Source organism: Hyaena hyaena, unplaced genomic scaffold, assembly GCF_003009895.1.
Source record: "Hyaena hyaena isolate Hyena2069 unplaced genomic scaffold, ASM300989v1 scaffold_1305, whole genome shotgun sequence".
NCBI lineage: Eukaryota > Metazoa > Chordata > Mammalia > Carnivora > Hyaenidae > Hyaena > Hyaena hyaena.
In genome coordinates, this window is record NW_024081941.1 from 363,315 (window position 1) to 382,855 (window position 19,541).

General features: G+C 39.8%; 1 protein-coding gene across 6 annotated transcripts in view; it reads right to left on the minus strand.

The window, feature by feature from the left end:
* The window catches only part of LOC120225023 (ankyrin repeat and sterile alpha motif domain-containing protein 1B-like), an 82,847-nt gene extending 64,967 nt beyond the window's left edge, over positions 1-17,880 (minus strand). For all 6 annotated transcript variants that reach the window (XM_039223252.1, XM_039223250.1, XM_039223248.1 and 3 more), the window contains exons 1-2: positions 17,774-17,880; positions 15,536-15,715 (exon numbers count right to left, since the gene is read on the minus strand). In XM_039223252.1, the coding sequence (XP_039079183.1) occupies positions 15,536-15,619 (84 nt within the window). In that variant the 5' untranslated portion in view covers positions 15,620-15,715; positions 17,774-17,880. The remainder of the gene's footprint in view (positions 1-15,535; positions 15,716-17,773) is intronic.
* Positions 17,881-19,541: the final 1,661 nt, after the last annotated feature.

The window sequence follows — 19,541 nt, forward strand, 5'->3', positions numbered from 1 at the left end:
CCCATATAAAATTTTTCTCAATCATGAAAAAAATCTACGTCTAGTCACATACACTGAAAAGAGTTTGTATTTGGCTTATATATATTTTAAAAACATTACAATAACTATTTTCATGTATAAGCTATGCCTTAAACTTAGAAAAAAATAGAACTGCTATAATTTTCAACAACTAATCGACTCAAGGCAAATGGTAAAAAGATTTTTAAACAAAAGTTGAAAGTAAATGCAGTTAATTAAGTTTTAGTTATGGAGGCTGCTGAAGAAAAAGCTGATAATTTCAGATACCACAATAATTCTGTTGATAGTAAATAATTTACCAGGCTCAAAGAGCAGTTACTTCAAGGGGATCAGCTGTAACTGGTGTCTTTATAATATAAAACGGCTCTTCTTCTAGACACAATGGTTATTAGACTCAGTGCCAGAATGAATTTTTTAAATGCAAAAGAGTTTCCACCACAGAATTTCACTATATTGATGAAGATAATATTTCAGGGCACAACTTGTATTGAAGTGCTGAGTTTTGAATAGTTCTGAGAAAGAAAATTTTGGTGATAAGATTTCATCTGGGGCCCAAACTCCTAGAACAGTAGAAACTTGAATCTAAGTTTTGATTAAGCTTTAGAATGTCTTCATCTGTGAAAAATAATAATATTTGACCTACTTATTTCATCAGGTTGTTCTGTAATCCGTTAAGCTTCAAGAGACAGGGAACTTTTTTACAGCTAAATTTCTAGAACCTGCAAAGCAGAAGGCTGTCAAATGTATTTACTGAATCAGTGGAATCATAGAATGTGTTCATGGTTTCTTAGCAAATATAAAGCACTACAGGAACATTAATTACTGCTATTCGTTATCATTTGTAATTGGTCTGCTCTGTTGTTGACACTTGTGCCTTCCGTCAACAATGTCACTGCTGACACATTTCTGGTAAAAGGCACCAGAAATTAACCTTGCAGCCTTTTCATTAGAACATTTCCCATCTTTCCTGATAAAGGCTGACAAAGCGTTGCTCACTTTGTTGAAGAGAGAAGGAGCATTTGTAATTAGTATACCTCTATGTTAAAGGCCTGCTTATCCACAGCTTGGAAACAATTCTATAAAAGGATGTTAAATATCCCTCTGCACATTTATTTGCTTATTTCTCAGGCTAACTTAGTTTTTCTAAACCTGAATTACCATGATTCCCCGAATAAATGGGGATTAAGGAAAGATGTGTAGTAGTCTTTCAACTGAGATATAATTAATAATTTAATGTTGGTTTCTTTGATGGAGATATATAATTGAAGGTATATAATTTTATCTTTAGTGTAGATCTCTCTCCTCACTCTGGAAATGTTTTCTTAAAATACAACCTGGCTCATTCTTTCTTGTCACTGTCCTGTATCTCGGGTTACCAGGAATTCAGTTTAGAAACATACAACACACTCTCATTCAAATCTACTGACAAAATGGAAAGCGCAAACTCTCTTCAAGGTTTTCTTCCTAATGGTGGACTTCTTTTCTGCTCAACTAGTAGCAATTGTTTATAGTATATTCTCTCTTCCTCCTCATCCGTTTCCTCCCTCTTTCCTGGAGCATTCTCAAACAGTGCTGTAACATCTACTAAAAGCCAACAGACTCCTTCCCTTGACTACCTACTCAATTTCTGTTCTACTTTAAGAAGCACAACGCCCCAAGGGGTGCCTACACCGTCTCCATGTTCTCTTTTCCTGTCCTCACCTGGGTCCATCTTTCTCCTGAGCTCCAGATTCAGATACCCAGTTGCCTTTTTGTCACCTCCACTTTGATGATAAATAGCGTCTTAACCTTAAAGTAAATGCCCAAATCAAGCTCCTGCTTACCTCACTTTCCCTTTAAGTCTTCTTGTCTCAGCAAATGGCAAGCCCTTCTTCCAGTGGGAGTCTCCTTTTGCTCACATTTCCTATATAGGAGCAAATCCTGCTGAATCCACTTCTACAGTCTTCTCATCCTCCTCCTACTGCCTGGTCCAAGCCACTACCTTTACTCACTTGGATTATTCCATGAGCTTGCAAACTGGTCTCATTGCTTCCATCCTTGCCTCCTTAGTGCTTACTCTCAATACAACAGCCAACGTGATCTGTTTGAAATGAAAGCTGCATCGTGCTGCTCTGCTCCATTTAACTCACAGGAAAACCCAGAGTCCTAATGCTGGCCTGCAAGCATCTCCATCCTCTGGCACCCATCCCTGCCTCATCTCTCTGCCTTCCGCTCCTACTATTCTTCTTGCTCACCTGATTCTGGACAGCAAAGCACACTCCTGCTTCAAGCCTTTGCATTTGTCTCCCCTTCTGCCTGAGACGTTCTTCCTCCAGCTACTGCGGGACTAGCTCCCTCATCTTCTGCAGGCTCTACTCCAATGTCACCTTCTCAGAGAAGCCTTCCCTGAGCATCCGGCATATTATATCCAAATTAAGTCTATGTTTTCCACACTGTGAACAGATTATTCTTTCAAGCCAAAGTTGAATGTTTAAAAAAAGTTTAGAGCATAGGGATCTGTCTCCCTGGCACCCTGGCATCATTCCAGGATAGTTACTGCATCTTCTGAGCACAAGGCACCAGCTCTGCTTTTTGTCACTGTTTATGCAGTGCAGATTGTGACAGATGCTACCCCTTTTCCACTGTCAGGACCAGTAGTAAACTGGGATTCAGAGGCTGATGGTGGGTCTTGGAATGGAGCAAGATGACAATAGCTCCATCTACCCACCAACACCAATTAGGCTCTGAGAATCTTCCAGGAGTCTGCCAACACTGTGTAGCTAGTTTAATAATAATAATAATTAATAATAATAATAATAATAAAAATAATAATAAAAATGTGTATGAATAGAGCCCTCTGGTCAGATTCTACCAGAGATGAAATTTTCTGCCTTGTACTAGCCCTGAAAAAAATCTTTTTTTTCTTCGTTTCTCCCTTACATTTGTCATAATTCTTTCACACTTTGAATTGTTCAGAAATTGACCAGAAGGAATCCAACAAGAAACAGGAAAGGTTCAGGGTGAAAGCTAAAGGTATAATGAAGTCCATTCCTTCTCTTGGATGACAGCACTTCTAAAATAAAACAAAAACAAACTTGAAAAGTGAACAAAACAGCTTCAAAGGCAAAAGAAAAAAGGGCACCCTAACAAAGGAAAGCTCGGGCGGCAGCCAGCAGACTTGGCAGCTCCTTGAGCTGAGACTAAAATGAGATCCATCAAAGATGGAGTCAAAGAGACTCAGTTCAGGCAAGGATTAATGCACCAAACACCTCTGTGTCTTTTCTTCCAGCAGTGACAGCCCCACTGCCTCTTCCTCCAGGGGCACAAATGCAACACTGCCTGGAAATAAAAAAATCAGAACCCCTTGTTTCTCCGGAGTTGTTCAGAGGCCGTGAGGCAGCCTCGATCACTTCTGTCTCTCTGCTGTCACTAGAGAAGTAGTGCTCCTCTGCCCCATGCACATGGCCCTCAACTCTATGTGATTCTTCTTTTTCAACTAGAAATGTCTCAAGTTCAGGTTTTTAAAAACATTTATTTATTTGCCACCAACCCTTTTTCTAAAAGTTTTCATATTGACGGTTTCATTTGCAGGGAACACTAGACTCAAGAAAATGCTGCTTCCTGTCATTTCTCAACCTCTCCGAAGAGCAGTCCTATCAAACCTTCATGACTATGACCTTCCCTTGTGTCTACAGGGAAACTCTTGGACAAATCACCTGCTGGAAGTGAAAAGTCAGACCAACAGTTGTTCTCTGTGTGAGACCCACTATTGCTGGTGTCAGCATTAATCCATTTAGCAAAAGTGGGAAGAACTAAATACCACTTTTAGCCCCATCATAAATCCATTGGCACAGTATAGCGTCCAATGATAAATTCCTGTTGCTTGCTCAAGTTTACAGGTTTCTGTCTTTCCCTGCCTCATGCCCTCCTTCCTCCCTCCCCTCCTTCCTTGTTAACTGATTCTGCTACTGATAGCATATAAAATCAGCCCTCAGCTACCAGAGTAGGAGAGAACTATAGGCTTTGTGATTTCTGTTGTTCATTTGTAGAGATAATGTATAACCCACACCCCCTAATATGACAGTTGTAGTGCTAAATGACAATACGCAATTATTTATGAGACCTCTTCCAAAAAATAAAGCAGGGAGAGAAAAAAGAACACTGTACAGTCCAGATCTTATTATATTGCTCTCCAGTTTCTCTGGATGTGGAGAGAATTTAAATCAATTGGGATCATGCTGTTTATTGCAATATGGGCTATTTGTTCTGCCTCAAACTTTGGATGCCACCATTACTGATACATTTTTCAGAACAAATAAACACCTAAAAACCAGAAATATTAATAACTCATTCAGAAAAGCAGCGATCAGCTTTTTAATCATAACAGGAATTTCTGCAAAGGAACTGGATTTTGCAGAGTAATACTGTTCTTTGCCTGTAACATCTTTTTATATATTATGTTCCTTTCTTGCCAACTGAGGCTGTCATTTTCTCTATCTAAACCCATTATTAACTAGACGCTGAGCACTGCTTCCTGCATCTGGTAAAAAATAAGTATTGGACAAAGCCATCCATTCACCAGTGTTGAGACCCCACTATCTCTTCATATTATCCTTGCGGGGAAATATAGAAAAAATGAGGTCTAGTTGAATGATTATCTTAAATGAGGCCCACCCAAGAGGTCCTTGGCAGAAAACTACAGTCTTTTTCTTCAGTTCTACTTGTCCAACACGGAAATCAACACATTGGAGAAATTACTTGAAAGGCATATTTTTTGAGGTCATCTTTTGAAATTAGCACATTACGATCTTGGGAAGGATCACTGATACACTGAGTGTTGACCAAGCTTTAAAAATAACGTTAATAGACTAGGATTATTGGATAAACAACTTGATAAAACTGTTTTTGCTGGAAAGGAGTAATGGAAATGTAAAATCCTGCATTAAGGTTACACACATACACACTACCACCACCACCACCACCACCACTGAGGGCTGAGAAGGGAGGCATGGCTCATGGCCGTTGGTAAAGGCTGGGAAATTTTTATGAAGAAAAGCTCAGCAGGAGTTAACAATATGTTAAAGTTGTTAAGCATGAACATCAAGGAAGAAGATGTGCCCAGAGCTGAGGAATCAGGATGCTGTGAGGCCCATATCCCACTATCAGAATGATATTGGCAAGGAGCTAGATACGATTAATAGGGTAATGGGAAGGCATCAAATTATCTTTAGTCTTAACTATTCTCAATAAGAAGGAACAGATTTATCATTCATGTTTTCTGAAGATAGCATTAACTAACTATGTTGTAGTTTCAGGAAGCCTTATTCAACATAAGGCAAAAGTTCTATCAGTTAGAAATTTTCCAGTGCTGATAGGGCTGTTTCACAAAGTGGGGGCCCCCTTTCCAGTAACAAATTTAAGCAGAAACTTGTGGCTGTCTATTAAGGATGTATTAGGAGGGGGTGCTGTATTAAGTCACAGGACTAGATACATTTTCTGGCCCCTTCCTATCCTAAGTTTCTCTGTTTTTCTTTAACAGAAGCACAGAAGAATCTTCTAGCCATTAACACAAGTTACTGCAAACTTTTGTGATGCTGCATTCAAACCTCATTAGAGACCCTATTGTGTCAGGGCACCTGGTGGCTCAGTTGGTTAAGTGTCCAATTCTTGATTTCACCTCAGGTCAGGATCTCATGGTTTGTGAGTTTGAGCCCTGCAACGGGCTCAGTGCTAACAGCATGAACCCGCTTTGGATTCTCTCTCCTCTCCCTCTCTCTCTGTCCCTACCATGCTTGCACACGTGCATGTGCATGCATGTGTATGTGTGCTCTCTCTTTCAAAATAAATAAATGTTAAAAAAAAGAGAAAAGGGGTTATGTCATTTTATAATTGTTTACATGAAGCACTTGTTTACTACTCTTGATTTGTAAAGAATGAGAAACTGTATGTCAAGAGTGAAGGATTTTCTTTACAAAGTTTATGCATGCTCCCTTAGAGGTTCAGTTCTCTACTAACCTTGCATTTATATAAAACATTAAGTATTATTAATATAATTTGTCAAACGATTCAAAATATTGGACTAGAGCCTTTTGGGGTTCTAGAACTTTTAGAATGTGTTATGTCTGCTGGCACTCAGTTTGGTTGGAGACAGCACAGAGTGTTAATCAACACAGTGGTTAAAGCACAGGTTGTGAAGTCTGACTGGGTCCAAATCCTGTCTGTACTTCTTACAAGCTATGCAGCCTTCAGTAAGCAACATAAGCTCTCCATGCCTCAGTCTCCTCATTATAAGTTGTATTAATCAGTGCTGCCTCTGATGATAAAAGTGATGAGCTAACTACCAGATCTAAGCTAGGCAGGGGGTATGCTACTGTTCCACAAAGTCTCCCTAAAAGATTTGAAGCCATCCCAAAATGTATCTAATCTGGAGTCCTAGAAACCTGTGGCTTTGTGGAGCCTATAACCTTATGTAAATTAACCTGGCAACAAGTATTTACAGAGTGCTTATAGGGAATTTTAAAATGGCGAAGGAAGAGTCAAGCTTGCTGTTACATAGCCAACAAACACTTCGTTATAAAAGAAAAATAATTGTTTAAAATATAAAATCTAATGATAGATTTTAATATATGCTAATTCATAAAGTATTTAAAAGTATTTCAATAGGGATATCATCCATAAATCCTTTCCAAAGGGCTCCAATGATAATCGGGTTATAACACAGAAAGGAACTTCTTGTTAAAACTAAGTACTATTGTTTCCATATCAGTGGAGAGGTATTAGTTTGGGCTTACAAGCTGGGAAATAGAAATAGTTTTGTAAAGCTAAGTTAAATATTATGAGCTTTACAGTGCATTCATTCCTAGTTGTTTTGAAAAAGTATAGTGTAGAAGTTATCTCAAAATAATAATACTTTCTAATAAAGCAACCTTAACATATAGCTTTAGAGTTTGTAAAGTACTTTGACAGTTGCCACTTTTCTTATGCCTCACAACAATTATGTGAGGTGGGCATTAATTTCATTTTAGGAAGCGAAAACTAAGACTTTGAAGGGCTAAGAGTCTTGTTCAGGGTTACAGAAGATAACCGAGATGGTATTTTTGATCCTGATCACAACTTCAAATCTGGTTTGTTTATTTACATATTTTATTTTTATTCATTTATTTTATTTTTTTAATATTTATTTATTTTTGAGAGAGAGAGAGAGAGAGTGATAGTGGAGGAGGGCAGAGAGAGAAGGAAACAGAGAGTGTGAAGCAGGCTCTAGGCTCTGAGCTGTCAGCACAGAGCGTGACATGGGGCTTGAGCTCATGAACCATGAAATCATGCCCTGAGCTGAATTTCGACACTTAACTGACTGAGCCACCCAGGCTCCCCTAAAGATTTTATTTTGAAATCTCTACACTCAATGTGGGGCTTGAACTCACAATCCTGATATCAAAAGTTGCATGCTCTGGGCACCTGGGTGGCTCAACTGGTTGAGCATATGACTTCAGGTCAGGTCATGATCTCACAGTTCATGAGTTCAAGCCCTGCATTGGGCTTTCTGTCAGCACAGAGTCTACTTCAGATCTTCTGTCCTCCCCTCTCTCTGCCCTTTCCCTGTGCATTCTCTCTGTCTCTCTCAAAAATAAATAAACAAAACAAAACAAAACAAAAAACCCAGTCATATGCTCTACTGAGTAAGCCAGTCAGGTACCTCTATCAGACATTCTCAGAATGTCAAAGTGGGTTTATTCAGGTGCCTACTTCTGCTATTTCTGCCTGTATAGAAGCCATTCCCATTTCTGGTCATGATACTCTGTCCATGGGAGGGGCTCCTTTTCCACGCCTCAATCCGTGTGGTGCATGTGAAGCTAAAACCACCTCCAGGCACATGGCCTATGCCTGACTAAACACACCTCTGTCTGTCTGTCTGTCTGTCTGTCTGTCTCTCACACACACACACACACAAACACATACAGACACAGACACACACACCCCTACCTTTTCTTTGTGATTATCTTTGGACAGATAAGTGATCCAGAACAGGCTGATCTGAATAAGTGGTACTAAGTGATGGGACTTTTGGGGGGAACTCTTGGAAAGATAAGCCCTCTTTCTCATAGTTTCAAGCTGAACAGGAACTGGATTTGAAACTGCCTCATATAGAGAAAGCCTGTTTGGGAAAAGAGCCAATCCAGAGGGAGCAGAGCTAAGCCATGAAGAGCCAAAGAGCAAGACATCATATGAGCATATAAGCACCTGGACCCAGGTCTTATTGGACTTACTTGGACTTGGCAGTGAAATGATTCAAACACACGCCCTTTTTAACTTAAGACACTGTGGGTTGGATTTTTGTTAGTTGCATGTACCTAGAAGAGTCCCTACTGGTATTTTACTTTAGTCATATACGAATGGGATTAACCGAGACAGGACCACATAATCAGCCAGATTTCTAAAAAACTTTGTCTTCATTTTTTTTTTTAACACTGGAAAAATAAAGAAGCAGGAAAGGGAGAATAAGAAGATTCTCCTACCCTTGAAAATTTATCAAGGTCAGATCATAACAGCCAAAACTCTGACCTATGGACCCAAGAACTGGACTGAATATAATGAGAAACGTTCCAAAGATTTAACAAGTGGAAAAATAGCCCGGTGTGCCTCTTTGTGAATAAGCTGCTCTCTGTCAGTAAGCCTAAGATACCATTAAATATCATGAGGTCAATTCCACTGAAATAGGATTTTTATGTATTGTCAGATTTCTTATTACTCAGTTGAAAATAGGATCTTTTCTACTGATCTTTAAAAAAATCCATAGTCTGTTTTTAATTGGGAACATTCACTTTGGTTAAGTATCAGGACATGGAGGGAAGGTGGAGGCATCAAAGCTTCTCCAGCAAAATGAATGGAAGTGTTTATGTCTGACTGGCATCTGTCAGAACAAATTCCTGGTGGTCTAATTTGCCTCACTGATGGACTTGACAGAGAATGAAAGAATCCAGACTTGTAAGATGACTATCAAAATCTAAAAACAAATCCATGAGTGCTTTTCCCACTTCTTCCCATTAATATATTTTTTAACTGATGTACAGGATAGACAGTAACACTTCAGTATTTCCCAAAAGACACTAAGCACACTGGAATTTCCAACCTCAGAGTTGTGACAGTGAGAGCAGTGTATATTTTGAGAAGAGGCAATTAGCTGTCCACATTAATAAACATAGGGTATGCACATCAGGTTTAAATTCCATTTCTGAAAGCAATGCTTTCCACTTGTGCTTGGTGTGATGCCTTTGGGAATAGATGGCTGGTGGTCTAGAGTTCTTAGCTTGAAGCGGGGCACAAATATCATCAATATCCCAAGTTATCTCTGAAGCTGGTGTGTCAGCTTGTCAACTCTACAAGCTGTCAAATCAGAAGCTCCTGATGGAATGGCTTACTGAGTTTATTCTTAACCTTTTTTTTTTTTTGGTTATATATTATCTGTCTGTGCTTAAGTATCAGGAGTTGCTCTTTAGACCTTAATGGAAGAAAATTTTGAAGCCATGGACAGGCTGAACCTTTCTGAGTAGTGGCTAGGTGATAAGAATCTAAATTAAAAACTAGCCATTAACCTTATGGGCATTAACAAAAAATCTAATGTTAACACAGTAATAAGAAAACTTGTAAGTTTTAGGGAAAAATCACTTTACAAAATGCTATTCCTTTAACATAGTTGTGCTATTTTCTAAAAGCTGATTCTGTAAATACCCATAATGTCAGAATTTCTAGAAAGAATAGACTTTCTCTCCTAGGGAAAAGTATGAAAGAATCAATTACCATCTTCTTTCTTTCCCGAAGACCGCTAAGCATTTGTCTCATAGCTTTTTGAGATATTCATGCCTTTTTAGCTCATTTTGTGCACTCTATATTTCAAACAAGTTGTAAATTTCACTTAAAGGAAAAATAATCCCTTCTTTCTCACTGAATGTTTTACCTACCATGTTAAAATAATAACAACATGCCATTACTGTAAGATATTCTTCGCTACATACTTTTTTTTTTTAAAGTTTTTAATTTAATTCCAGTTAGGTAACATGTTAGTGTCAAATGTACAGTATAGTGATTCAACACTTCCATACAACACCCAGTGCTCAATATAAGGGGAGGGGCATGCGGGGATGGGTTGAATAGGTGATGGGGATTAAGGAGTGCTGCCTACTTTTGTAACCTGAATTTGTAGAGAATTATTCCATCTATATTCATTTCTCCTGGCTTTGTGATCACTACACAGAACCCTTCTCCATCATGAGCCACATCTTGGTAGCTTTCATATTTATACAATTAAAATAATAAAGAGGAAAATTGCAATTCCATTGTCCGTATATATTCTAAGCATGGATAGAACAAAAAGATGGTCTTTACAGAATGCTACAACCATCTGAGTGAACACTTACATTTCTGATATCTTTGGTATTAACTGGCCCTATGATGAATCAGGGACTGACAGGTGATATATCTGAATTGAGAGTCATATCATCTATGTATTTACACATAAATTTCTCTTCTGATACACACAAATATGCTTTCACATAAATTATCTTATCTGATACACACCACCCAGAGGCAGGACTTACCCACATTTTAAAGAAAACTAAAGGTCAGAGGAACCACATGACTTGATACAGGTCACACAGCCAGAAAGAAACCAAATCTGAACTCCAAATGAAGAAGCCACTAAGGATACAGCATCCACTGTTTGGAGAAACCACATACAAGGACCTCTCTATGGGCAGTAAACCCCACACCCACATACAAAGCTTTCACAAACATAGGTGCAGGGCAGAGTTCTACCAGGCTGTGCAGAGAGTGTCTCCACCAAAAGGCTCAACAAATAACCATATGGTTTTGCATTAAAGAGTTTTATGGTGATTCATAAAAAAGCTGATTCAATAAGTTTCCACTAAACTACTAGTGATTTTATCTTCATTCTGTTTACTATGCCTACATAAGTGTAATCTATAACAGCATATAAGTTTGTTGAACTGTTATGAAACTGTTTTATATAATTTAAAAATATTTATATCATTTAGGGGCACCTAGGTGGCTCAGTCGATTAAGCATCTGACTCTAGGTTTCGGCTCAGGTCATGATCTTGTGGTTTCATGAGTGCGAGGCCCACATCGGGCTCTGCACTGGCAGCTTGGGAATCTCTTTCCCTCTCTCTTTGCCTCTACCCTACTTATGCTGTCTCTGACTTTCTGAAAATAAACTTGAAAAAATATTTATATTATTTAAAACAGATACAATAGGGTATCAAGAGCCATAGAAGAACCAGGATACTGTCAGGTAGTCAGAGCTTGAGTCTTGGTTCAAGCCATGAGGCACCGCCCTCACCAACCCCGGCTTCCTGAGTATAGGAGGGACGTTGTGAGGATTAGATAAAAGCACATGGAATCCCAGGCATGGACTTGGCCATGGCCAAGGCTTCTATCTGGCTCCATTTCCATTTCTCTTCTTTTAACAATATCAAAAGAATGAACTTTTGGAGAACTAATAATGCTTTCAAATAGAGAAGTAATTGTTTAGTCATACTTATTAAGTAATGCTATTTGGATCAAGAAACACTGGACTTTCTATGGTATCAGCTTTTTACTGATTTAGGAGCAATTCAGACAAAGTCTTTGCAGTGCCTTACCTAATGCTCCAGGCGAGTTCTGATTTGGTTTCTTTCTGGCTATGTGACCCAGACCACACAAGTCATGTGGTTTCTTAGTTTCCTTGTCTTCATAATGTGGATAATGCCTGTTTCTCAGGTTTGTGTGCATCAGATAAGTTAACTGCTCCCCAGTACTGATATTTTTATTTAGATGAGACCCTTCAAAACACAGACTTCTAAATTTTGGATTTTACTCATTAATATCAAGCTCAAATTTGTTCAAAGATATGTGTTTCTTTTACTATTTAGGAATCCCTTTTATTTTGTGAAAATAAAAACATCATTTCATTTTTCCATAAGTATTTTCTGTAAATGAAGGCCTTTTATAAATGGTAGTAAGTTTCACATTGGGAACTTATCCTTCCTTTCTTCCTAGCTTTGGAGAATGTGGTCCCTAAACTTGATTAGCCTCATTACGCTCCTTTATTATTCATTTTCAGAGTATTCTGACTTCTAAATATCACTTGAGAACATTTCTAAAGATTGCGAGTAAGTCCTAAATGCTGGAAATATTTACCTCTGTTCTGATCGACCTTCCATATTTTCACTTTATTTTCACTATTACAGAACTCAGACTGAAAAGCTGATCAGCCACATGCTATGTGCACATGAGCAGTTAGGTAGGATACTTCATTTTGTACTCAAATGAGGTAACAGATGTGAAAGTACTTTGAAAATTTAAAAGCTCTATAGGCACTAAATTATTATTATACAAACGTGAGTGTGACATTCATTTATTAGAGGCAGGGAAATGTGGGAGCATTTCAGAGCTTCTGAGCTACTAAGTCCAATTTAGAATTGTAGGCCAGAAAAGCGATGTTTTCAGCATGACAGAAACCCATTGTCTAGATGTGATTATATCATTACATTCAGTGGCTTAAAACATGTTATTAGTACTGAACTAAATTCCATCTCTCACATACTCATTGAAGACAATTTGATGCCAGAATATTTCTTACATCAGAATAAAAGCAAACAATAGCCACAGTATTTAAAAGCCGTTGGATTCCAAACAGGTATTTTTCATAGTGATTCAAACTGAACACTAGTGTTCAAACTGAACTCTACTGTTTCTTTTAAACATCATTTGCCAATGAGCAAATTTCATAGTGGAACGGACATTAAATTTATCTCAATTTAACTGTAAGAATCGGTTTTTCCAGGTTAAGCAAAGCACTTCCAAACATTTACTGAGTAGATCTTAAGAAGGCAACACTCCTATGAATTACTGCAACCACCAAGAACTTGAGGTTTCTGGCCTATGTCTGGAACTCCAGATCACTCTGGTTGAGTCTCTGCTGAGAACAGATTTTCTGGCCTAGGGATTTCCTCTTTAACTGCATTTTCCTTTCTTTTAGTAAGTAAGCAAGCCTGAAGACAGACTTGTGTTGCTTGGTTAGGGGATCCTTACCCATGTAGTGGAAGCCCCTTGGGAGAAAGGCCCTGGGAAAGAGCCTCAGGGACCAAACTCCTGACTGGAAGGAGGTGTAACTAGCTGCTTGCTTACTGAAATTTTAATTTCTAATTCAAGTCTTTAGGAAGACCCAACTTTATTGGCTAAGCACATAGCCTCAGGGAAGAAATGCGGCGTAAGGAAAGCATAACAGGTTGTTAAAAAAGCAAATAGATTTAAAAAATCATCCTAGCAAATGACCAGCAAAGAAAGGATAGGAAAAACACACCATCTGAATGGATGAGTGATAGAAAAGCACTTAAATAAAACTGTTCAACAACAAAATCACAGAGTCTTTCATATTTTGACAGGTTAAAGCTTTGAGACTATTTTTAAAAGGTATACATTCATTTCTCCACTATTTCTGGCATTTCTAGACTAGGAAACATTCTCAAGAGAAACAAACAAAAAACTGCAATTAACACAACCAAAAGAGTTGCGATCCCAGAATCCTTTTTTTCTTATTGATTAGATTCCTGTAGTGCCATCTCCTATTTTCTCTGCTTTCTCTGCAGCCAAAGTGCTGTATTGAGCGGCAGGATTTCAGAAAGGTCGAATACGCTCCTGGCTCCTGGCCTATGTCTACACCAGTCATTCGATTTCTGTGAGCAGTAGACATGAGGAAAACAAGCACATCCACACAGACCCTCTGTGGCTCTTATCTCATCCTCTCTCTGCTTTTGGGCCTTTCTCATCTGGCCAGATACAAGTTCATTCAAATTTCTCAAGGGTGAGACAATTCCTGAAAGGGATGCCTTCCAATCAGAGTGATGGGGAAAACATCTGGGCTATTCAACAGGAATACCAGTCTATGAATCTCGTGAAGGGCATAAGGGAGAAATCTTGCTAGATTATCTCAGAGTGTTCACACACAGGCAGAGAAGTAATTAATTTCCTCTTTGAAAAACCTGTATTGTGTGCAGAAATGTCATAAATTATAGGAGGATCTCAGATAGGTTTTTGACGTTGGCATAGTCGATGGTTGCTAATGCTCTTTAATGAAGGATCCTCCTTTACCCAGGAAAGAGAAAGGTTCAGCAAAGACCCAGTTAGTGCTAATACATAAAGACTACATGGCTCAAACTTAAAATAAACCATGTCTCTGAAATGCTGTCATTACAGAAATTTAATCACATATATGTGATCCACAAATAATAACAAGTAGCAGGAAATACATGAACAGCTTGGGGGGAAAAGGCTTTCAGATTCTAAAAGAACATCAGTGAAAACAAGAATAAGGATTAAAAGATAATACTTAACAAGAGAGGAAGGGAAATTATTCATTTCTTGTAACTCGTACATTCTCATCTCCCCTTCAAGAAAAGATTCTCTGTAATCCTAACATTGCTATTCCCTGCACAAAGAACCCAGAGAACAATTCAATATTGAGAGAGCTAAAAGGAGTTGCAATATACCAGACTCTCTCTCCAGGGCATCTGCAGGCAGAAAAGCCATGGTTTCCAGAACATTCTCTTCACATTTTTCTTTCATGAGCAGCAGCACAGAATGTTTACCAAAGGCTTTTCAAAACAGAATCTCACCAAACAGTTGAGAAAAATATTTAACAAGCAAAGCAAAGCAATTACAGTCAAATTTTCACCTCAAGATTCTCATCTTAAATGTGGGAGGCAGAGAAGCCTCTTAACACACCAGTCTGATCCTAGAAGGAGGATGAAAACAGGTGATTCTGCCGGTTGTTGTCAACAAATCCCAATCTTTGAGTCTTGGGGAGAAATGCTAGAGCTATAGCTGCCCCTCTGAATGTGGGTTAAGAACAGCTCCACTGTTGGGTCTGGCTGACTCATGTTTCTGGACAGCAACCTGAGGGCAGGTGAGACATGGACACCTCTACCGAAACCACAGAAAGGGCTGAGCATGAAAGATCTCTCTTTTCAGTTCTTTGTGTCAACCAGAATTATCACCTTCAACTACTCAAGGTGACACTATGAGATGATGCAACCAGTCCCAACAGTGCGATACTGTTCAAATATGTTAACTTGGAAGGAAATTAACAACATCATGAGGAGTTACTATTTCCCCCCGACTTCTGTTCTGTCATCTAACCAATTTATACTTTATAACCAGATGTTTATTATCCATTTTCATTATAATTTCATTCTTACACGGTATGCTTCCCTTTGGCGCAAAGACCTTCTGGGTGCAATGAGATCAGACAACTTCTCCCATAAGAATGGATAACAAGGACCTGGGTATTACATTCCATTCCCAGAAGGTGTGTTTCAGCCTGGTTTGAGCAAGTAGGGAATGAAAGCCATAGCATAAGATGGTAAAATTCCAGTTGGGTAGAAAACAGGCATCCACTCACTGTAATCTTGTGTTCAATATCAGAATGCGTTATTCGATATGGGTGAAAGGCAAAAACATCACAGAGGCTTTTAATACCTTACCTGGGCCATCTGCCTCTCCAGTTTTGATCGGGGAATATCATCAAAGTAGTTTTCATTTCTTCTCCTCCTTGCATCGCCCTGCATGATAATGTGAGGAACGTCTAGGGAGCCACCAGTGGTGTAAGTGCTTTGGCTAAGTGATGGAGACAACTGAGGAGGAGTGTGATTACCACTGGGATCCTGAATGGAAATACATCATGAAATAAATACCATGACTTGTGGCTAACCTCTGGTTTCACAAAATTGTGAAATACTGACAAGACAAACTGCAGGGGTGGGGAGTCATTTCTGAATCACCTGCTAAGGAATGGATGACATTCTATCATTTTATTAATGGTGTGATCAAGGCAATACTTTTCCCCCTAAGTATTTCAGAGCGGAGGTTTCAAGGATAATGAGTCAGGTCCGATTTTCTTATACCAGTGCTACAGAGGAGCTCAGGAGAGAGGCACCCATCTGTTGGGCACCCCTGACAGTATCGGGTGTGTTTACAAGCTGCATCTCCATGTGGACAATGTCCTCACTGTAGTAGACACATGACAAGAAAGCCCCAGTGTGACCTGATGGGTCTTGATTTTCCATCAAAGGGTGATCTGGCAATCGGGCAGGGAAGAGGACACAGTACGGAAACACAGCATGTCACACGCAGACTGCAGAGCAATGCATATAATGACAGGGGGATGTGTTTCAACGGCAAAGATGACTCAAGCTGAGGGAAACTAGTCAGAAGTCAGATAAGGGGAAGCAGACGGCTCTAGGGTTTGCAAATCAGAGGGTTGGATTGTGCTGGATCTCCAGGTCACTTCTCCCCCAGATGTCCGGGGCCTCCTGTGACAGATTAAGATCCTGCACTTTTTCTTGGGAATCTCTGTCTTTGATCTGTTTGTTGTTCTCCTAAATCTCTTCCAGAGAGCCGGAGGGAGAGATTCAGGAGGGGAAGGAAAGAGAGCAGAATAAGTAGGAGGAAGTTACTTGTCTAGAGAGGCATTTTAGGGTGTTTACACTGACGGCACCTACATCTTTACCTCCTTTCGTGTAGCAAAATGAAGGTAAGACAATAATCACTTTCTAGTCTTATTTTCCCCCTAATTTATTTGAGGTTCCCTTTACTAGGAAGAAAAATAAGTCCTATTTTTGCTTTCACTGCTCCCAAAGCCCCCAACTGGTTACTCTCCCAAAGTTCCAGTGTATCCCAATTCCCCCAGTGCTCAATTTTCCTGCTGGTTCCCTCCTCCAGCCACATTTCTTGCATTCCCTGAAATCATTGTGTATCTTCTTCTTTAAAATGGAATCAGACTCACAGTCTTACCAGCTTCTCTCCCACCTGACCCTCTGCTGTGCTGGCAGTAGTTATGCTGTTTGCTGAAGTTCACTGATAAGAGGCTTTCTACCGCATTTCATTGTTGGCAGTTACATCTAAGTGCCATGCTTGTGTGCACTGTTTGCTATCGTTGCCTTTGCTGACATGTGCAGAAAAGGGATCAGAAGCCAGTGCAGGACGAAATAAAGAGAAAAGAGTTGGAACTCTCCAATCGGTCATGGAGATCCCAGCTTTTTGATGTGTTTTTGAGAAGTTCCAACAGGCCTCGTGGAAACCAGGGACTGTTGGCTGCTCCTTTCTGCTGCCATTTTGCTGGCAATCAACTCTCACTTTTCTGTTCTCTCTGCTTTGCCCTTCTCCTTGCATTTTATCTTTGTCTCCCTATTATTATGCTTTCTCTCTAGTTTTTCTGCCCCATAATTCTAAAATATAGCTGAAATCATATATTAATGTTCTGGATTCTTTATTCTTAATTTTTGATGTGGGCAAAGCTGACAAACTTGTACTTCCTAAAAAAACAGGACACCCTAAGGTTAACTTTTAATTGACCTTTCCTTAGCTGCGGTCCTTGATTGATTTTCTTTCTACGGTTTTGAGGAGTTTGACAGAAAACTCATCTCTTACTTGGTACAGATGGGAGTGTGGGAAGGGGGCAGGGGGAGTGGTTCTTTAAAGGTGCTGGTTTGTCAGGTGTATGTCTAAAACTCAAAAACATACATTTATTTAACCAATTGAGAAAAATAAATCTCATCTTACAAAATGCAATCAAAAGTGAGACTGCTTTTATACAAATAAGGTAAGTCACATGGAAAACAGCCTGTGCTTCTTGATCCATTGCTTCGGTCATTTTATTTTATTGCACAAAATAATTTTTGAGGATAAGAGTGGAGGACATAACGAACAAGCTGGGCACTTACCCTGAGGGTGATGGACCGAGGGGGCTTCTGTGGTGGATCGTCGTGCAGCCTGTCTCCCAGAGATGCCAAAATACGTTTCCTGTGGCCAATCAAATTGATTTTTAAAACCTGAAATGACATATACTTGGGTTAAATACTTCATCTGAGAAAAATAATTTTACATGTCCTAAAAGATGAAAGAGTGAAGGGATCTGTGCAGTTACCTCTGCACCGTGAGGGATGTGTGAAATCAGGGTGGCCACTCAAGTCCAGAAAGACAGGAATGGCAGGGGCAAAGTCCAGGGGGACAGTGGGGTGGGGGTCGGAAAAGAGAGCAGAGACATGGCTCTTTCTGCGGGTGCTGCCTTGGAGTCTAGATCTCCACTCATCAACGACAGCCCTTTCCAGAGGATAAGTCATGTTAACCCTCACCAGCAGACAATTCTACCATAGATAGTGTCCTATTGCTCTTAGAATAAAATCTGAGTCCCGACCTGGCCCCAAGGCCCAACACAGCTGGTTGCCCTCTGCCTCTCTCTGTGTCCCTCCATTCAGGATGCCCACACTGGCCTTCTCTGTTCCTTGAACAGTTCATACTCATTCTTGCCATGGGGCCTCTATCCCTTTTGTCCATCTGACTGGAATAGTCCCCTCAAGATTTTCCAAGGATGCCTTCTCATTCCTCTGGGGCTCAAGTGTTATCTCCTCACAAAAGCCTTCTCCCTCCTCTCACTATGAGAACCATGCCCTCAACCCCCATCACACTCTACTCCATGATCCTTTTTTTATCATTCTCTGCAATGACTTTATTTATAGGTTCAGTGTGTGTGTGTGTGTGTATGCGTGAATGTGCATGTGTGCATGCGCACCAATACCCCCCGGTAAACTTCCTACAAGCAGGGTCCTGTAGTATGTTTATCATTAGGATTTTCCAAATGCCTAAAGCAATGCTTGAAATAATAGGGGCTCAATGAATATGAAAGAATGAATGTCAATGTAGAAGAAGGTAGCAGAGGAGGGTTAATGTCAAGCACTGCCCACCTGGGGTAAGACTCAAAGTCTTCCCAGGATGGGATTTGAGTCTGAGGGTGCTACAAAGGGCACATCGTGGAAGAGATGACAAAGGGAATCAAGACTTGCAGAGAGGTTCTCTCAGTCCACATCCGTTCCTGGAGCTTTGCAAATGCCACCCCTTTCAACCACCCCAGAATCCCTCTCTGGAGGGGGTTCTTCTTGCTTTACAGAAGAGGAGCCTGAAAGTTCAGAATAGTTAAGTAGCCTATATAAGGGCCAGTACGCGGTGGCTTTGGGATTTGAATGAGGTTTGCCTGATTCCAAAACTTGTTTTACTTGAAGGTAAACGGCAAAGTTTGGGCACATCTCCAAATATTGCTGATGTTTTAAAACAGCACATTATAAATCCATTCATAAGAAATGCATTTACCTCTTCTCTGCCCATGTGTAGTTCCAGGACAGAACTGGAACTATTTGGGTAACTAGTTCCTAAAGTACACTACCCATAGTGTAAGTGATCTAAAAAAAATCTCTCTTTTAAGTTTTAAAGAGGAGAGCTGGGCATTCTCTGGCATTCATCCTGCACTATCTTGAATTTTTATTTGCCTATTTGTCAGTTAGCCTATTGGTCTTTCTGCCCACACAGATTCAGATTTTAAACCAGCAGTACGCTCTATTCTTTTCACATCTACTCTCTGACCCATGTCTGTCAATGATGGGGATGGCAAATGTTAATCAAGGTGAGTGTCCACATGCACCACATCCCTATGATTTT